Source organism: Talpa europaea, assembly GCF_964194135.1.
Source record: "Talpa europaea genome assembly, chromosome: 14".
NCBI lineage: Eukaryota > Metazoa > Chordata > Mammalia > Eulipotyphla > Talpidae > Talpa > Talpa europaea.
Genome location: NC_140082.1, coordinates 30,347,041 through 30,369,059, shown reverse-complemented (window position 1 = coordinate 30,369,059; position 22,019 = coordinate 30,347,041). Strand labels below are relative to the sequence as shown.

Genomic DNA, 22,019 nt, shown 5'->3' with positions numbered 1-22,019 from the left:
ACAGCTAAGAGGGGAAAAAAGAGAGATGGCCCTACCTCCCACCAGTCTTAAAGATTAGATCCGCATTAGGCGCTCCCTTTGGATGTTGGTAACGAGGCCTTCTCTCCCGATTGGTGTTTGCTGGAGCTGGGCGTTGAGCGAGAGACTGCAACATCTCTGCAATCGGGAGCAAAACAGAAAAGGTGAACTCTGGTAAGTGTCCTCCCCCTATACTGAACATAAGGTCCCAGGAAGAACAGGTTTATTAGTTCTGTTAGGTAGCGGGTTACACAGACTAAAATGATCAAGGAAGTGCTGAAAAAGAACATCAGGAAATGAGAAATGCTTTTTAATATCATTTAATATCCAATGTTCCCCTTACTGTTGATTTGGTTACTACGTAAAAGTGTCTTGTGAAGCACCAAAACAGTAAAAGCAGCAGTATGGTACATTAGCTATGAGAACAGTGTTTAAAGGCCAACAATATTAGTTGTCAACTCCCAGCTCTGTCATGTGTTAGTAATGGGGCTTTCAGTTCAGTTTCCCAAAATGTAAAATGGAAATAACAATTATCTTCCAGAATTGTTAAGCTTCAGGGGAGAAAAAAGTATCTAGCCCATAGTAAGTACTTATACAGTGTTAGCTATTTAATATATAGTTATTTAATAACAAATAACATCACTCATGATTAAAAATGTTGGGTATCAACTGGATGAGAAGAGGAATTTAAAGACAGAAAATCATTTATTTTCACAATGATCTCTTGCACAAAAAGCAGTTTGTCGTACAATGCTGTATCAACAACTATGTTATGGCTCTAAAATCTGCATGCCGCAGGAATGTCAGAAAGTGGGCTACGAGGCGTCTGTGGACTTATACAAAAGATTTCAGCTAATCCAAGAGAGCTGGGTATGTCTGCATGAAATTGGAATCCTGAAAATCTGAGTACACCTTCAGATCTGAAGGAGCATGGAATCCCTAACAGAGAGATTCCGAAACAGATGAAAATGGGGTAATAAATGCTTGTTGAATTAATTTGCTAGTAGACTAGCATCATGAGGCAATTAAAAATTGATTATTATTTCATTTACAAATATAGTTCTAACAGTATGGAGTTTAACTGAAATATAGAGTTAGCAGGAAATAGTAAAAATTATTCTTATTACTTTACAAATACAAAGAGAAAAAGAGAATGAGATCGAAGAAATAATCAATTTCTTGGCTAAATACATGCAAATATGACACAAGAGGGTAAAATAACTTTTTCTATATTTAGAAAGCTACAAAGGCATGATTTTCCTCTCCTATGCCATAAGTGACTTTATACCTTGATAATCTTCTTGTTCTTGCCGTTCATTGATATCTAGTGTGAGCTTTTTCATTCTCATTCTCTCTTCCTGTTCTGCCTGTTGCTGGTTCCAATGATTTGCAGCAAGTTGGGAAGACATGGGCACATTAAGGATCTTGAACTGAGGGGGGAAAAAACCAACAACAAAGGAATCGCAAATGGCTTGAGAAAACTGAGAGAAAAAAATACTTTAAATGAAATGGTTTATAGGATTAAACCAGCTTAGGAAAATGTCATTCCTTTGCTATGTCATAAAAAGAGTACATTCTAAGAACATAAATGACAGTGGCATTGCTCTGATAGAGACACGTCCATTAGGACTGAATGGGCAAGTGTATAAGTAGAAGCTTCTTCTTTCTGCACCCTGTGTGGAAGCACACATCTAGCAACAGGATTATTTTCCACCCTCTACACCCTATCATGTATGTCAACTACTAAAAAGGCTGTTCTATAGCAAGCTGTAATCTGCATTCTTTTCATTTCTATCACCTGGAACTAGTTTTGCCCTCCTGAACAATTTTAAAAAAAATCTAGTCCACCTCCCTACTAATGGCCCTTCATTTTTTAAAAATAGCTACAACACTGGAAAGGAGGAAGAGCTAAGCAAGTGACCTAAGAGATCTATTTCTCTGTTATGAGACAGAGTTCTTATCTATGGAATGTTTTTGTTTTTAGCAGAATGTCCTCAGCTTAGGATTGCACAAGGTAAACAAACCTAGACAAATCTATAAAATTTATGGGTTATGGGTTCCCTGGAAATTAACTAAGCAATGTAAATTATTACAAAATGGAGATGTCTCGTGACTAAATTCTCTGTGTGTATAAACTGCACACCGCATGTAGGACCCCTTCTACTACTCTGGGCCATAGGCATGTCTGGTACAAAAAGGATGGACGTGGAGAGTGTGCTCGCGATCCTAGACCTCTCTTTGCTTGATCTATGTTTCTATTTTTCAAATTAATAGCAAGGCTTAACACTGTATAAGCTCTGATTCCTTTGAGTCTGGACAATCTGTCTTTGTGTTATCTCAGATGTGCCCTCTTGATACCCTCTTTTATGATGCACTTTCGTATGAATGTTTCTCTTGAAATGTAGTACTCCAAACACTAGATGCACCGGGCTAGATATACTATTGTGAAAAACATTAAGTGTGAGTGTGAAGCTATCTACAACCCAACTATACTTTATATGCAGATAATTAAATATTTCACACATTGAAATAAAAATATATCTAAGTTAGCATTTAGGTACTAGTAGCAAGTACAAGGGAGGAGACCTCCTGCTCCTTCTCCCTAATGAACTGAGTTTGACTTGACCTGCTCTTACTGGTCCAGTACGGTCTACTTCCAATGATCACTTTCTATTTTATGAGCTCAAAACCATCTTTAAAAAACAAAACAGCCTTAATGGGTTATACTTTAAACACAATAAACTAAACACACTTAAAATGTACATTTTGATGAATTTTGAAATACCATGACATTTAAGAAATTCTCACCACATTCAACATAATGAGCTATCTATCACTTCTAAAAAGTGAAAATAAATAAATAAATAAATACAAAATAAATAAAAAGCTTAGTTCCATGGTAAGCCCATCTCCTCCTCTACCTCGAAAATAAATAAATAAAAAGCTTAGTTCCATGGTAAGCCCATCTCCTCCTCTACCTCAAACTCCAGGCAACCGCTTACCTACTTCTTGTCACTACTGGTTTTCATGTTCTAAAATTTTATATAAATCAAATCATGTAACATGCACCTTATTATGTCCAGTACAAAAACTTTTCTTTTGTTCTTGCTTAGAATGATTTTGAGATGTGCCTGTGTTGCCCTATGTATCAACAGTTCATTTCTTTTTATAGTACAGTAGTAGTCCTTGTATGACTACATTGCAGTTCTGTTTACCCGTTCACTTACTGATAGCATTTGAGCTGTTTCTAGTTTTTGGTTATTGAAATACAGTTGTACTGTTCATATACAAATATTTATGTGAATATGTTTGTAATTATCTTTTTTAAAGATTTATTTATTTATTTATTTATTTATTTATTTATTTATTTATTTATTTAAGCACTGGGTACAGTCAGAAGCACGGGAGGGTGGGAGAATTCACCAGAGCCAGAGCGGGGAGCAGAGCAGGCAGAAGGACCGAAGTACACTGCTGAGGGGAGCAGCGGGCGGCAGGAGAGGTCTGCGCGCCATGTGGGACCCTCCTCCGGTGGCCGGGGAGCAGCCGGGGATCAAACCAGCACCGCAGAGGCTGCGGGCAGCTTGCAACCCAGCGCTCAACCACTGCGCCACCGGGGAGGCCCACGTTTATAATTTTCTTAAATGAAGGACTGGAAGATGCTGAGAATATCTGGTGTGTTGACTGGTTAAGGAACTGTCAAAACTTCTCCAAAGAAGTTGCACCATTTTGTTTTCTATTAGCAGCATATGAGACTTTCAGCTCTGTCACATACTTGCCAATGCTTGATATGGTTTTCACTTTAACCATTCTAATGTGCATAATAACATTTTCACTTTCCTAACGACTAAAATCACCTGTATAAAAACAAAACCTAGAACTGCACTAAAAATTGACACCAAGTTTACTAGATTACAGTTTTCAGGATGACTTTGTGTGCTCTTGAAAAAGGAAATACTTGCCCACTGTGAATCTTTTAACTACTGCTCCCATTCGGTAAGACTTCTCTAAGTTTAATGATAACTGCTGTACAATCATGCATATAAGTTCTTTCAGTCCTCAAAGATATAATTTGTATGCCTGAAGACTGCAAGTTATTTAAAGTAGATAAATTATGCCTTTTGAAACTATGTAATTTTACCCAATCTTTAATTTACCCTTTCAATGTTAAAATCTTTCTTCTTGATAAAAAGGAAAGGGAATCGTTTGTCCCATAATCTCTCCACAAGGCAGTGGGCTCATCCTTCTTTGTTTTATGGCTTTTAACAGACTTTTAAAAGAGCAATTCCTCATCCTTTTGAACCACATCACCTTTAGAAATTGCAGGTTGTGGGCTTTTTCTTTCTAAATCCTAATGTATATGATGGTGGTTAATTTTTCCTTCTTCTATAATTATGAATTCTGTAATATCTTTTTTTGCCCTTTCCCCAAATTTTTACATTTCCACATTATAATCAGTCCTTTCATGAAATACATGCTTGTCAGACAGTGCTGCAAAGAAGTTAAAAATATGGATTTTTGTAGTCAGGCAAACTGGATTCATGCCTCAGTCCTATCATTTATTACTTTAACCAAGCAAATCATTTAAGAACGCTCCTTTTTTCATCTGTAAAACACTCTCTCTCTCAGGACTGCTGTGAGAATTAATGAGAAAAATATATAAAGTGCACAGGATAGTGTCTGGCACACAGTACATGCTCTACAAATTATCACTTAGTAATGCACTTAAATAATTTATTAAAGTTCAGAGTAACAGTATCCTTTGTTATTTCCTATGCATTCTGAAAATAAAAATGTTTGCATAAATCAATGTTTAAAAATTACCTGCTTAGTAAAGTGAGGTTGTCAACCAACAGGCAGAAACTGAAATTGTTAACTGTTTCTGTCTACCTGTCCTTGAATTTGTGTAGTGATTTGTACCAGGAATACATCTGTATCAGTCAGGGCTTTACCCAACTGTTTATTTCCACTAACAAAAACAACTGTAATAAGTTAAACAAAAGGGCCATCATTTCCAATAATAAGCCCTGGTTCTTCAAAATTTAGGAAAATGTAAAAAAACAAGTTAATAAAATAGTTCAGGTCAAAATTAATTTTCTGAAATTACGAAGGGGTTTTATTACATTAAAACTCTTGTTTTAATGGTCAAAACATTTTATTTCAATTCATTACCTTAATTGATAAATATTTAAATCTAGAAAGAAATAAGCATCAGCAGCATTTTCCTTCTTCATTTTCACCTCTCAGTTCACTGGTACAAATTTTTATTTTCCTAATGACTACAGAAGAAGGTTATTTTGAGCATAAATTTGGTGCACAAAGAGATCTTTCACTTAAGTTAAAATACTAAAGATTACTAAAAGGCAACACATTTCACATTTCTAGAAAAACCGTTGAGCCCAGAAGGGCCTACACCCAAAAGCCAAATATAGAAATAAAAATCAGAAGAAAATAAACTTTCTTTTTCAGACCAAAAATAAAATTGACTCTCTTAAAATAAGGACCATGTTCTGGTCCTTATAATTCAGGATCTAGGACTGCTGAAGTGAATTTATTTCTCAAATGATAAAGTTTCTTAATTTTTACTTTATTTTTAATGTCTACACATTCTGTATACATCATGGGGTATATGAGCTGGCAAAAGCATAATGAATTTTCTTATGTGCTTCACAAAAGGGAAGAAAGAATAAAGAGTACGATTACTTAACTGTTCTATAATCTGATCTTCACAGAAAATTTTCCTAAACACCCCCTTAGATAAGAAAAGTGAAGGCTCAAAAAGTGTGCTAATAGAATCCCAATGTTTAGAAGCTGTATGGGAAAAGGAACAAATGCATATCTCCTTGAAGTTGTTATATACTGCTGTTCACTAAAAACAAAAGAAAACAAAAACAAACCAGCAATCTTTTTTTGTGCCTAGAAAATCTGGTGATGTGAGGGAAGAAAGAAAGGAGCTGAGAGCTTTTAAGGAAAAAGAAAATGAAGTGGTCCCTAGAAAAAACAAAGCAAATACGCTGGGATTGGAGTTCCAGGTGTTTGGAGGACAGCAGTTCTGGTAAAGATTTCAGTCCAACACCCCAAGGGTAGGACCTTGATCAACAACAGTCCTTATTTTTCTAGGAACGGAATAGAAGATGAAGGAGTGGGGAAATGCCTGGGCTCAAGCTTGATCTGAAGGTAGAAGAGACTGACTTTCATGAACGCAGGATAACTCTAGAGCCATGGCTGGAGGAAAGGCCTGGTGACTCAAGGGAGTTAGAAGGACATTGTCTGGAAAAGATACAGCAGTGCTCTGAAACTAAGTCAACGTTAACTATATATAACATGAGTCAAGATGGAACGCCTTTTCCAGTCTTCCATTCTAATTGGCATATAGTTTTGAGATCTCAAGATTTAATTGCCCTACATCAAAATAATAGTATACTGTGTAACTTTGATCCTTTCTGTAAATAAGAAATTACCTCACCAAAGCAGAGATAAAAATTAATTTAAGCATCATCTCTTTGGTGGCGAGGGAAGAGAATATTCCTTGCATTATAGACAACACCTCATTAGAAAGGCATTTCTTGATCATCTCATCTAAAGTGGCAGACTCCTTAACACCTCCTTCTTACCCTAGTGTTTCATCTTGCTTTTTTTCTTTATAACATTTCCCCCAGACTGTCATTATGTATTTCTTTATTATCTGTCTCCCAACATAAGAATGAAAGCTCCTGAGTAAAGGAAGGTTGGCTGACTGCTATATGTTCTGCATATATGTAGAATGGTGTCTAGTTCATAGCCAGTAAACAATAAATCACTGTTAAATAGCTATTTGAATGCTGTGGGAGCCAGCCACTGGAGGTGTTTAAAATAAGCTGTGGTAGCAACTCAGTTTCATAGAACCTAGCATTTCATTTATTGGAAGATGCACCGTTAACTTTACATAAATCAGAAATAATTGCTGCCAATGATCACAAGATCCCATCAACTCTAAGAGGAATTTGATTTCAGAATGCTAAAGTGAAATTTTTTTTGTAGGATCAGTAACATGGGACATATACTATAGTTGCATCTAAGAGTTGGGCTTTATTCATAGTACTTTCTACTATCTTCAAATATCTTATGTTTATCTTTTTTCCCTCAGCAGGATGTGAGTGCATGAGTGCAGGGACTTTATTTTGTTCATCATTGAAGGCTCAGCATCTGGAACTGTATTTGGCACATGGCAGATGCTCAACAAATACATGATGAATAAATGTATGAATCCCTAGAGTAAAGGCTCAGTGGTCAGGAAAATGATTTTGAAGGGCTACCTATGACATAAGGAAAAGAAGGGGAAAGTAATTGAAGGAGAATGCAGAAAGGTAAAGGAATCACAAATCAATGATTTTTGAGAGAAATGTAAGCAACCATACATTTTCTTGAGATGTATCTGTTATTCTTTCATTTCCAACCTCAAGCTTATTTATGAACCCTTCCTACTGAAAGTCAAGGTATTTATATATGCTAACAAATAAATGAATTAAAAATTCAAATGTCCTCCTCATTAAAAAATATCTGTTCGGTGAAAGTCAGGTATCTTCTATGCATGCATGTAACAAGTAAAATTATTTTACCAATGAACATTTTAAATGTTTCCAACAATTTTCCACTTGTAGGCAAAGGTAATTTAGAACCTATCAAACAAAATTTTTACTTGATGATTAGAACTAAATGTGAATATACAGTGAATAGTTCTTACCTGCTGTTTATTGCCTTTTCTTGTTAACATGACAAATGGCATTGTATCTGCAGACTCTGCTTCTCCCTCCCCACCACCAAGTGGAGGCCCTTTCCTCAGTTGGCTTTTGAGATGTAAGGGAATAGCAACATCAAGTTGGTGCACTTTAACAGATTCGCCACTTCGTTGCTTAAAGACAGAAATGACAATATAAATACTCCAAGGAACATAAAGATAAATGTAAATATAAATTGCATGATCCTCCCTGGTGGCACAAGGAGTTAAGATGCAACCTACGAAACTATTCGCAGCCACTGCAGCACAAGTTCGATCCCCGGCCAGGGAGCTACCCACATGGCAAAGCAGACCTCTCCTGACTCCCCACTGCTCCCCTCAGCAGTGTATTTCAGTCAGCCTGCCTGTTCTGCTTCCCACTCTGTCTCTGGTGAACCCCCTCACCCCCCATACCTCTGGCCTGTACCCCAGTTCTTGTATGCATAAATAAATCTTTAAAAATAAATAAAATAAAAAGCTGGTACTTTAAAAATAAATAAATATAATTTGCAAAACTATTCATTCAATGCTATATTTTTGAAAACACAATTTTTTTTTTTATAGAGGCATGTTTTTTTTTTAATTAATTAATTTGTTTGTTTGTTTTGTTTATACATGCACTGGGCACAGTCAGAAGCGCGGGAGGGTGAGAGAATTCACCAGAGCCAGAGTGGGGAGCAGAACAGGCAGAAGGACCAAAGTACACTGCTGAGGGGAGCAGCGGGCGGCAGGAGAGATCTGCGCGCCATGTGGGACACTCCTCCAGTGGCCAGGGAGCAGCCGGGGATCGAACCGGCGCCGCAGAGGCGGCGGACAGCTTTGCAACCCAGCGCTCAACCACTGCGCCACCGGGGAGGCCCCTGAAAACACAATTATTAAAGCTAGAGTAATATTCCTGAAACAAAGATGAAACCAAGGAGTCCTCCCCTGCCCCCAATGCCTTACAAATTGCTTAGAAGAACTATGTCATTTGGCTCCTGTTTATCACCCCAGCCTCTTCCAAGCCCAAACACAGTGTTGCAGGTTCTACTAAATTTCCCCGTTCCTCAAACACACCACACCCTTTCATCCATACTCACAGCACACACCTTTCTTCATAGTGTTCATGTATCATAATTATCTGATTTATCTGAGAATCCACATCCTTACCACCAAAGACTGATAGTAGTCCCTGGTATTTTCTAGAGTGCTTTACAAGTGCTCATTTACTATTTAAGAATGAATAGAATCTATTTATGTTCATATTAGCTTATTTGTTTTGGGGATATGGAGGGAAATTAAGCAGGGGAAGAACAGGTGTAAAAGCAAGGACATAAAACAGTATGGTGCATTTAAAGACCTAGAGGGGCCTCCCCTGGTGGCGCAGCGGTTGAGTGCTGGGCTGTGAAGCTGCCCGCAGCCTCTGCAGCGCCAGTTCGATGCCCAGCCACCGGCAAGGGTCCCACAGGGTGCGACAGACCTCTCCTGCCGAGCTTGCTGCTCCCCTCAGCAGTGTGTTTCGTCACGCTGCCTGTTCTGTTCCCCGCTCTGGCTCTGGTGAATTCTCTCACCCTCCTGCGCTTCTGACTATACCCAGTGCTTGTATAAATAATTAAATAAATCTTTAAAAAGACCTAGAAATAATTTTCTGATGAATGGAGCATGAATTAGGAAAAAGCTAAATGTGATTCTTCAAAGCTAAGCAGATAATGCAGAAAGGCCATGAAGGTTTTCAAACAGCTTTTACTACAATTTAAAGTCTTTTGAAATAGGTGGCAAAGGGCCTCCTTGGTGGTACAGGGGTTAAAGTCTCGGCGCTATCAAGCTATCTCCAGCCACCGTGACATGAGTTTGACCCCTGGCTAGGGAGCTAACCCACATGGTGTGGCAGACCTCCCCATTTCTCTTCCTTGTGTAGTAAAAGCCCAAGAGTTAGCTTTATCTGTATCCAGTATTTTCACCTCCCCTCTTCCCATTCCCCACTGTACCCACCACCACAGGGTTTGCATCCCACCAATTCAACAAAAACACTCCTCTCAAGTTACCAAACAGTGTAACAACAGGTATATTTAAGACCGGAGTAAAGTTTAAGGGAATTTAACTATGGGAAAATCATAATCACGCTAATTACTGAAGCATTTTTAAAAATGCCAAATGGAGCTTTTTATAAAACCTAGTATATTGTCATAAATACATTAGTTTTCCAACATCCAATAACCAATATTCCTTTAAATATTTACACAAAAGTTATTCAAATAGTAAGTCAAACTTAAAAATTTACGGAATCAAATTTCCCCAAATATTTATCTTCTGAAAATTGTGATTCCTAAACAAACTATTCCTAAACAAACAAGAAGAGATACGACTTAGAAAGAATGATCTAAGGCTGGTACAATGAAATTACCCTGGCAGCTGCAAGATCAGTCAGGAAAAAGCTACTACAGAGGCAGATATTTAGATGGTAAAAAACCTCATATTAACCACATTATTATTATTTTTTAAAAGATTTATTTATTTATTAATACAAGTACTGGGTACAGTCAGAAGCGTGGGAGGGTGAGGGAATTCACCAGAGCCAGAGCAGGGAGCAGAAGGACCGAAATACACTGCGCTGAGGGGAGCAGCGGGCGGCAGGAGAGGTCTGCGCGCCATGTGGGACCCTCGCCCAGCGGCCGGGGATCAAACCGGCGCTGCAGAGGCTATGGGCAGCTTCGCAACCCAGCGATCAACCGCTGCGCCACCAGGGAGGCCCCTTAACCACATTATTTTGAGATAGATGCTTTTATTTATTTTTAAAGATAGATTTATTTATTTATTTATTTATTCATACATACATACAAGCACTGGGTAGACAGAAGCGCAGGAGGGTGAGAGATTTCACCAGAGCCAGAGCGGGGAACAGAGCAGGCAGACAGACGAAGTACACTGCTGAGGGGAACAGCAGGCGGCAAGAGGGTTCTACACGCCCGGCGGCCAGGGACAGAACCGGCGCTGCAGAGGCTGCGGGCAGCTTCATAACCCAGAGCTCAACTGCTGTGCCCCCGGGGAGGCCCGAGATAGATGCTTTTAGAAAGTTAACATTTCGTACCTGAAGATTTTCTAGCATCATCTTATCCAGAGCTTGAATGAAATCCTCATCTTCTACACAAGGTACATGCTTAAGTCCACCTCCTTTAATCATTACCTCCTTATCAAAACAAAAATAAGAAATCAGACTAGAAATTTCAACTAACATTTTATATAACAGTGTCTTTTTGTATTTACAACTTGTTCAACATGATGCAAAGGAAGAGTAACATTTGCTAAAAGAACTTGTTAACAAAGCATTTAGGGGAAAAAAAATAAAAATGCACTTCCAAAGGACTATTTTTCAATAATAAGAAGCAAAACTTCTAAGAAAATGCTGCACAATTTAAAAAAGCATATTTTCAGCCATACGTACAGTATTCTCTTCATCAGTTTCATTCTCCTTATTAGAATCTGTAAGGTAATCTGTATTCTCTTCCTCCTCTTCTTCCCCTTCATCATCATCGTTATCAGAACCCTCCTGAAATTGTTTAACATTAGTAGATTAAAACATTTGAAAAGGGCTGCTATAATTTACATGTCTTAAGATTTTGAGTCTATTTGTAATAATTATTACTCTAAAGTTTCAGCTTTTTATGCAGTCTGCCTACAATGGAAAGGCACAGTCAGCTGGCAACAGTCACTCATCCCAGCTGCTGAAAACCCATCTCACTATCTTCCACTGATTTCATAATACAAAGATCCTTTGTAGAAACTCTTCCTTGAATTCCAGAAGGAATGAGTTTCCTGACCCTTCTCTATTTTTCTCCTTTGAAACTAACTTGAAAAATTGAATTTTTGATAACATTTAATACCCACACAACAATGCAACAGAAACCAACAGTTAAAAATTAATAGGGTTACCAGCTGAAAGCAACAATACTATATTTCATAAGCACTGCAGTTTTGAAGGCACTTTCATATTCTTCAACTTACTGTTCTGTCCAATTCTAACGAAAGATGGGTAAGTTTTACTATCCCCATTTTTATACATAGAAAAATAAGGCTCAGAAAAGTTACTTGCCCAAGATGCACAGCTACTAAGCGGATGAACTAGATGTTTAAGCACTATTTCTCTTCATCCACTCCTGTCCTTCCTCCTACTTTCTATTCTTTGAGCAGAAATTCCTTTACAAAAAGTTCAGGAAGCACCCCAATGAACTTTCTGAGGGGTACCAAACACACGCATGCACACATGCACGTGGCAGTACTACATTTGTTTATCCTTCCACCTCTAACAGCACAGTTCACTCTCATATAGTTCCATAAAAGTTTTTAAAAACTATACTAAACCCAGCTATTTCTTATTCTGCCAAGATGACAGAGAAATAATTCTCAAGAAAAACCAAATGATTTGAATTTGTTAATTTGTAATATATGTAGCAAACTATTACTTATAATACAGACAGTTGGAGATTTTCAGAGTTTCTAAAAAACACTATTTTGGAAAAGTACAAACATCAACATTTTTTTGCAAATGCATTAACTTTTTTGGAATTAATTCTATAATTCAAAACTAAGTTTACCACAGAAATGCTCTTAAACTTGTCCTTGGGGGAAAAAAGTGATTTCTTAATACATAATAGATACTTCTCTGAAAAAAAAAAATAAACTAAAGCTAAAATAAAATACATCAACTTTCTCCCTCACCTTTTCCCCCTTGTGGCGCAAGGGGTTAAGACGCAACCTATGAAGCTACCCACAGCAACTGCAGCAGGAGTTTGAGCCCTGGTCAGGAAGATACCCACATGGTGCAACAGACCTTTCCTGTCTCGCCCACTGCTCCCCTCAGCAGTGTATTTCAGTTAATCTGCCTGTTCTGTTCCCCACTTTGTCTCTGGTGAATCCTCTCACCCCCCCACACATCTGGCCTGTACCCCAGTTCTTGTATGCATAAATAAATAAATCTTAAAAAAAATACTATTCAAGCCAACATAAAATGCACTAATTTTTAAAATTAAAATGATAAACAAAAATTTCACTTGTCCTAATTTCACTATACAGACATAGTAAACTGTGGAGTTAGGAAGTGGGCAGTGGGCCATGGACCACCAAATCTAATCTGGCTAAGGAAAGTGGGAGCAGTAATGTAGCAAAAGTGAATCTATTTGAGATTAAATATTGGCTTTGCCGCTTACCACTATGAGACCTTGGGAAAATTATTTAACCTTGCTACGTCTTATTTGCTCATCTATCTCACTAGGTGGTATGAGAAACAATATATTAAACAGAGGGTGTAAGACAGTGTCCATGTATAAAAATGCCCAGTGAATATTATTGCTATCACAATAATAAATCATGTCTTTCTGTTGATAAACATAAATGCTGCAGAAAGCTGGGAGTTTGGGCAGAAAATTTATATAATCTTTAAAGCTATCTTTAATTTTCATAGTTGAAATTGATGTGTTGAGAATAATTTCAAAAGGCCAAAATAAAGATTTATTTATTCTGAAGAGTATAACTCCAGCCCTTTTCAATTCTGGCTGAAGCAAATACTTGTAGAATACCCAACACTGCTTTTATCACTTTTATTACATACACATTTCTCCTCTTTAATAAATTTTCTCTTCACTGCTCATGTTCAGAGAGCAATAATGAGAAAGAGTGGTCTTAGGTGGGAGAAGCAAACTATTCCAGCTTTATTTCCTTAAAGTAAACTACACCCCGTGTAGTTTAGACATCCTGTGTCTATTCAGACACAGACTCATGAATACTCCAACCAAACATTTTGTTTCTCTATTTCACAAATGCATACATCATGTAAAATACTCACTTTGAAACTGGAAAAGTAATTGGTGAAAAATGATACAACTTTCAAAATTATAAAGTCCACTTTTGAAAAGGAGAATGCATTTAGATGGAAACAATGTAACTCTTCAAATGAGAAATTTATAGGAAAATGAGTTATTCTTTAACATCACATTTATCAAGGATATTTCATATTTTAGATCCCATTTACTCATTAGCGCAGTAGCAAAATCCAAGGACAGCCAAAAGTTTACTCTAAAAATATGAAGTGGTGGGCCTCCCTGGTGGCGGAAGGGGTTAAGCACCGCACTATGAAGCAATCCACAGCCTCTGCAGCATGAGCTCGATTCCCCGGCTGGCCAGGGAGCTACCCACATGGCAAAGCAGACCTCTCCTGTCTCGCCCACTGCTCCTCTCAGCAGTGTATTTCAGTCATTCTGCCTGTTCTGTTCCCCATTCTTTCTCTGGTGAATCCTCTCACCCCCCACATCTCTGGCTGTACCCCAGCTCTTTCATGCATAAATAAATAAATATTTAAGAATAAATAAGTAAAAATATGAAGTAGAAATAATCTCTCATTTCCTTTTGTTGCTATAAAATAATAAGCCAATTTGAACTGTATTGTTGAATGTTTCTACAACCTCATTTTCAAAACAAAGCAATATATATTGTTTATAGTGAAATCAATTATAGAAACATTCCAATTCCTATTCTTTATTTATTTGTTTGTTTGTTTGTTTGTTTATTTATTTATACAAGCATTGGGTACAGTCAGAAGCACGGGAGGGTGAGAGAATTCACCAGAGCCAGAGCAGGGAGTAGAACAGGCAGACCAACAAAGTACACAGCTGAGGGGAGAGCGGGCGTGGCAGGAGAGGTCTGCGTGCCATGTGGGACCCTAGCCGGTGGCCGGGGATCGAAACGGCACTGCAGAGGTTGTGGGCAGCTTCGCAGCCCAGCGCTCAACCGCTGAGCCACCGGGAAGGCCCCATTTTTATTTTTTTTAACTTCTAATTTGAACATAGATGTTTGTAAGAGAAAACATAATGAATCTTTACTTACCCATCACACAAATGAACAATTACTAGCTTGTGGTAGATTTCTATATTCCTAACTTAGTCCCCAGACTATTACCAGATTATGAAGCAAATGCCAGATATTATTTTTAGATGTAACTTTTAAGACTTAAGTGGATTTAGGAGAAGAAGGGCAAGAATGAAAACTATTAAGGTGAACCATATAAAAATAACATTTTGGTAAATCAAAAAAGGGCTGAACAACAATTTCATATAGATTGGCCAGAGAGTCATAAAAACAAAAGGCATGTCAATTATTACAGTAGATCTCAAATTTTGTATCTCATTAGATCTGGGGGAAAACTAAAACAAAATTCATTAATATCTAGTCAGTAATTTTGTTTTTATAACCTATAGGTTAAAAAGTCCATATCCAAAAGGTAAGATACATAGGAACTCTATATTTTTTTCTTCAAGTTGCTTATTAAATGAAAACACTAATCATAATAATGGGCACACGTGATTATACATTCATCCAAACCCACAGAATGTACAACCCATAGTAGAATGTAAACTATGGACTGTGGATGGTAATGATGTGTCAATATAGGTTCATCAGCTATAACAAATGTACCATTCTGGTGAGGATGCTGATAACAGTGGGGGGTTAGGCATATACGTGTAGGGGCTGGGCATAAAGGGAATCTCTCTACTATTCCCTCAATTTTACTGTGAACCTAAAAAAATCCTATGATATTTTCTTACTAAAAATTCTTACTAGTAATATTATCTTACTAAATATTTACTAAGTTCTTCATAGCAGATATTTTCTTATTTAACAAAAATTCCCTCAATTACTCCAAGAGACACAGACCACTAGTTACATTTACTATAATAAAACTAAGGGGGAGATCTTATTTCATATTTTAAAGGGAATCTTGGCTCATATAATTAAAATACTCTTGTACAAATGTACCTATTTGCTATAAATAAAAGTTATCACCTCTTCTTCTGGTTCATTTACTTCACTTTCATTTCCAGATTGTTCTTCTGTTTCAGCTCCTCCTTCTTCTTCTTCTTCATCCTCTTCAAGATTTTCTCCTTCTGTCATAGAGTCTTTTGAATCTTTGTCATTTACTAGGCCTTAAAATGAGAAGAAAAAGGAAAAATAAAGTTAAAGGCAGGTTTTCAATAATACAGCACTCGTATAAAAGCGTGTTTCAAGTAAGAATTCAACAGCCATTTTCTCAGAAAAATATTGAAATTATTATTGAAAAATATCTTGAGGAACATTTAAAAAACGAATAGCTACACCTTCATTTCAAAAAGGAGCTGATATATTTCTTAACCACCAAAGCTTTAAACTATATCTCAGTCTAAGATGAACAAACAAAAGAGTAGAGTCATACAAGGTACTAGCTCCACAGAATGGAGACTGGTCATGTTAGACACAGCCTGGTCACACTTTTTTTTAATCAAATGATATTTTAAGAATTTCTAAAAACTCAGATATAAATTGCTGTTTCAATGGAGAAATCACATTTGACTATCAATTTGAATATATGCAAATAAAGACTGAGAGAAGGCGGCAAAGCTCTCTGGTGACACACCTAGCACTCGTGTCACCAGAGTACATCTCTGTGGTGTACATCCTACTATGAAAGGAATTCCCTGGCTTGAGCTTGCTTCTACATTGTTATGTTCAGCCACATCTCATTGCCTACTCAATTCTACCTTGTTATCATTTGAATTCCAATCACACGCTCTTCCTTCAAGAAGCACATAAGAAGAAGCATATAAGAAGCCTATCTGATTCAACTCTTTTCCACTGCTCTCCCTCAAGCCTTCTCTGTCATAAAGCAAACCACTTTGGGATCTTATTCACTGACTACTTCTCTTGATACAGAATATTCTTCAATATGAACTTTCAAATTCCACACTTTCTTCAAGTAAGCCTAGTCTAATTTTTAGTATAAATTGAGTACTTTTTTTTAACCAGTTGCTTTTCCTATTACAGTTCCTAAAGCACTTAGAAAATCTGTCATAATATTTACATTAACAATACACTGCAAATGCTTTTTCTAATGATTTCACAAATGTTATATCGAGGACAAAAAAACCTGTTCTATATATTCAAAACGTATCAGAAGCCATTTATCAATAAATACACAGTAGGTGTTTAGAAAATACTTGCTTATTTGCAGTCTTAGGAGGTTAGAGTAGAAACAAACTTCGAGGATGAGGTGATTAACCCTTTCATTTTAAGAGAAATACTATAATCCAGAGTTTGAATAACCCAACAAATAAAAGTGAAAGTGTCCTACATCTAAGCAAGTAGCTGACAAAAATATGGACATACAGAGTTTAAAGTACATTCAAATCTAGAAATTTAAAAAAAAAATTGAGAGAAGATGGATGAAGCCTCAGAAAGATTAATTTTAAAAGGGAAGTAATACTGAGGGGGAAAAGCTGGTGTCTCAGATTAAGATCCCATTGATTTAAAATTGTTTCTACTTATGAGTTTTAAGTTTTCACAGATATAGATTATAAGAATAAATTTTATTGTAGAGAAATTAAAGAAAGTATTAGACTGCTAAGCTATCAAAGGTAAAAAATTAAGTCAGGACTACATAAATCTAAGCATTCTCAATAAAAATATCACGTTGGAGATAAACTCATATGGCATAAGGTATCATTATAACTTTGTTATAGGCTCTTAAAATATGGATCATAGAAAGAATTTTCAGAATAAGTAGCCTTGCTTTCATAGTCATTTTCTAATTTGTAAGGAAAATACTATTTCTAAGACATTTTCATTTGCAATGCAAGTTAGTTTCAAAAATAATTTATAAGCATTATAGTTTGCATTTGCAAAACTGTATAATACAGACTACCCAGCTGCTAACTTCAAGGACACCATCATTCTAAAATAAACAATATGGATTAAAATGTATGCATAAAGAACATGTGGACAACAAAATGCAAAACCCAGAGAGTAAAATATTAAAATGTGTGTGCCAGAATTAAATGCACTAAGAAAACAAAATCAAATACTGTTCTCTCTAGAAATGAGCAGTTTAGTTTCAGTTTCTCTCCTCAAGCAGATGGTAATAATTACAATTCTTCTTTTCAGATTATTTCAACTTATTTCTCTGCTTACTAGACATGTTGAGCATTTACCTCACATAGTAAATTAGAAAGAGCACAGTCTTTGAAATCTGACTTGACTGGCTGGCCTAGAGTTTTGATTTGGGTTTTATTTAATTCATTTGTTAAAACGAGTAACATTACCTTCCTTCCTCTATCATTCTGGCAAACAAGCTCTCAGTGAAAACACCAACTCTTTCCTCCCCTTCCTTACTCAATTATGTCCTGTTTTATTTTACTATCAGCCTGCCTGTTCTCTTTATATAAGTGATAAAAACCTAGCATGGAAATCAGTTAAACTTTAGGTTTAGTTATTTTCCACTATGTAAGACTTTTAAACCCTAAACCTGTCTCTGCATGCCTATACTTTCTTGTATCATTTTAAAATCTGGGAAAATTAACACCTCTCCAAATATTTGATAACCAGATCTATTCTTAACTTTTTTAAAAAAAAATTTAACTCTTTAATCATCATATGCTAATTTTTTCTTTAATTGGGACTACTTCTGGCCTTTTATTCTATTCTGATTTTATTTATAGTTTATGAAATGTTTTTGCTTTACAATGTAATTTATTCACATGGCTTTCAAAGGAATGTAGCCAGTTTAAGAAAAGAATTTAGAAAAATGTTTAGTCAGAAATTTCATAGTCTAGTAAGTAGGGAAAAATCCAATTACAAAGCTACGAATGTGAAAGAAATTGTAAAACAATGGAACATATATCAAAATGTTAACACAGGACTCCTTGTATATGGGACATCAGTGATTCTGGAGAGCTATCTGTCAAAATTTATGCCAGAAATATTTATTACTTTTAATAACACTAAAATTGATTTTTGAAATATAGGGGAAGATTTCTAAGTTTTCCCATTAACTATATTAGCAATGGGCTGCTCTCAAATGAAAATGAAATAATGAATTTGCAAGCACTTAAAAACAAAAAATAACCAAAGGCAAGATACTATACTGTCTTATAGTTTAGCAACAAGAAACAGATTTAATAAATACTTTTGCATATACCTTCTTCCTGATATTTAGACTCTAAAATAGCACTAAAATGGGACAACTTGAGAATATCTTTAAAGTTTCTTTTGCAAACAGTAAACTACTTTTTCCTTTCCGTATTCTAAACAAGGGCAGACTTCTCAAAATGAGTCTGAAGTCTTTTAATTTAAACCTCTTCTCTCTTTGCTGCTACTAAGCTGGATATCAAACTATTACTTTATGTCCAATATATAAAGAGTACCATTCATACAGGTTTTTGGGAAAGAAAGCTAAAGCTTAATTATTTCAAAACATATAAAATAAATAAGTAGATAAATAAACCCTGTTCTTGAAATGATCATTCTACACAATTAGAAATCAGAAAAGGAGAGTAGATAATTTGAAACAAAGTTCAAAGAACAAAAAGAATCACATATGTCTTTGTGTGATAGTAGGGAAAATAGGAAAAGTTAAAAATTGCACAAAAGAAACTTTAATATGCAGGAAAAAATCCTATGAATATGCTAGATGTAATATAAAAAAAGTTTTAAGAAGAAAAAAAACACAAAATGTTTTCACCATGAAAAAGTGATTTTCCCCCCCTCAGACACACAATGTAGTCAATTGATAGAAACAGTTTAACTGACAAAGGTCAGGATCCTAATAAGAGACATAAGGTAGATAGCAACTGCTAGCAGGATACATAGCACTAGCTTAGTAGCCTGAAAATGTCACTTTGAAATGACTTCAATGTGAAGTCATTGAAGACGTGAAGAATTGTCAACAAGCAAACCAGATAGGTAAAGCTACACCTTGTTCCATCTATTTTCGTTGACAAAGCTACAGCTCCTTTCCTACAGTTGTTAAAGAGCTAACTCCTCTCCTACCACAATCTCAAAAGGATATTAGAAATGTAAATAATATCTTCTAGCAGCACTTTTTCCAATAGTCCTTAGAAATAGAGACAACTCTTCTAGAGAATAACGTCTGAAATCCTTGATTATAGTTCAAACTTCTAACAAGTACTCTAGTTTTTAGCATAAACTGCCTTAGGAATAATGCTTACTAAAAAGACATGAAACATAATAAGAGAAGCTTTAATCAAAAGCATATTTTTATGCTAGCAACCAAAAATTCTATAATAGAGGAGGAGACAATTTTTTTTTCATCACTATCATTTACTTCAAGTCTAATGTGGACTGTTTTCCTCTAATTTGGGATTATTTAATGAAATCAAGAAATATGCCACCCAGATCTTACCTAACGCTATTATGTAGCACTCAACACCAAAAACAGAAAGTATACAAAAGCAACTGATAACATTATAAATCAAGTTCCAGAAACAATCTCCCAAATATCATCTTTATTATCTCTCTGTAATTAATTGCTTACCTAGTTTTATTAAGAATTCTCGTTCCAAGTCTTGTACCTGCCTGATGGATTCTTCCAGAGAATTACAGAGTTTGATCTTTGGTCTTAGCAGTTCTAGTGTATCACTGATCATGTAATCTATGTCAATAGGAAATGGATGGTCTTTTGTCCAAACCTCCAAACTTTTCTTCCACCAAACATAACGCTGATAACAAATGAAAAATAAATTCAGCGATAAGAAATTTAATAACAAAATATTTTTTAAATAATAATCTGTATTGTGATGTTACCTAGTTATAATAATTAAGCTAAAAAGGTTATATAAAACACCTATCATTTTTATAATTGGTCAACAACATTGATCTTATTTCAATTATTGCCTTCCAACTATACAATTTCTTAGCTATTTGGTGACTTTGTTCTTATCATTTTTTAATTGTGAATACTATAAATCATTTTTTAAAAGGCAAGGAAAAATTAATAAATACCAATAAATTTTCAGGTTCTAAAACAAGGCAGGAACCAAACTCCCAAGCCCCCAATGGGGTTTAAATATTCAATTTTGGGCCTCCCTGGTGGCACAGCGGTTGAGCGCTGGGTTGCGAAGCTGCCCGCGGCCTCTGCGGCGCAGGTTCGATCCCCGGCTGCTCCCCAGCCACCAGAGGAGGGTCCCACATGGCGTGCAGACCTCTCCTGCCACCCGCTGCTCCCCTCAGCAGTGTACTTCGGTCCTTCTGCCTGCTCTGCTCCCCGCTCTGGCTCTGGTGAATTCTCTCACCCTCCCGCGTTTCTGACTGTACCCAGTGCATGTATAAACAAACAAACAAACAAACAAACAAACAAATAAATAAATAAAATACGTGCCTCTTTAAAAAAAAATTAAAAAAAAATAAATATTCAATTTTACAAAACAACCAGATTTGGTCATATTTTTAATAAATATTCATTGTAATTTTCTCTATGCTACCTGCTTTTGATTTTTCTGATCAAAGTATCAAAGATAAGATTTTTGAAATACATAAAAATCTTTACAACAAGCATTTATTGAACATCTACTGTGTATATGGCAAAGTTAACGGATTTCCTAGCCTTTTTCTTTTGAAGTTACTCTTTAAAAGTTTACATTACTGAAAAGCACAGCTTAAAAATTTAATTGTATGTAACAATTAAACAAGTATTTAATTTAAATTATGTATAACAAGAAACATATTCTTCTGGGTGCTTTATTTTTCTTCTCCTCTACAACAAGGATCTTGTGTGGATCGCAACTGAGAGCCTGTTAGAAAGGCAGATCTTAGGAATCCCCTCAGTAGATCAACTGAACAATATCCCCCAGTGAAATGTATGTACATTAAAGTTTAGAAGCATTGTTTCAGGTGATCCTTTCTATCTGGCCTTCCTATACTTAACAAAGCACACTGACCTCATCACGAGGCCTCCACTCACTTCTTACTCCCAATCCATATATATATTCCTACATTTGGCCTGTTAATCAAACTGTCTCTTTCTACTCTTGGATACTCCTGAGTGGCTCTTTACTCTCAGCCTAGAATGTCAGAGTGAATGCAAATAAGGATTCCTTGTTAAACTGCTTTCCACCAAGAATATTTACTCCCACTTAATAACAACTGCTGAGTGAATGTATTTCTTATATCTCAAATAGTAGTTTTAAATTTATTTTATTCATCTATGAGTAAAGAAAAGCAACACTAAAAATATGATGACATAGAATCAGTGAGACTACTGGGACTTTGTCACAGTGACATCTGGAGAATTCAGTAGTGAGTTACCCACCCTAACAGGTACATACAACATTGCATATTATGGAAAATGGTGATAAGGTTCCAAACCCACATGTTACTTTTGGAACACCAGCTTTATATAAGTTGTGGTACTGTCTCTATTGGTATCTGAATTTTATTTATACCGTAGTTGTAC

At 36.0% G+C, this 22,019-nt stretch overlaps 1 protein-coding gene across 1 annotated transcript in view; it reads right to left on the bottom strand.

The window, feature by feature from the left end:
- Positions 1–31: 31 nt before the first annotated feature.
- The window catches only part of UPF2 (UPF2 regulator of nonsense mediated mRNA decay), a gene marked incomplete at its 3' end in the record, with an annotated part of 78,791 nt that continues 56,803 nt past the window's right edge, over positions 32–22,019 (bottom strand). Inside the window, exons 15-21 of the mRNA XM_084253632.1 lie at positions 20,103–20,286; positions 15,584–15,723; positions 11,193–11,297; positions 10,839–10,937; positions 7,739–7,906; positions 1,307–1,448; positions 32–156 (exon numbers count right to left, since the gene is read on the bottom strand). Of these exons, the coding sequence (XP_084109758.1) occupies positions 32–156; positions 1,307–1,448; positions 7,739–7,906; positions 10,839–10,937; positions 11,193–11,297; positions 15,584–15,723; positions 20,103–20,286 (963 nt within the window). The remainder of the gene's footprint in view (positions 157–1,306; positions 1,449–7,738; positions 7,907–10,838; positions 10,938–11,192; positions 11,298–15,583; positions 15,724–20,102; positions 20,287–22,019) is intronic.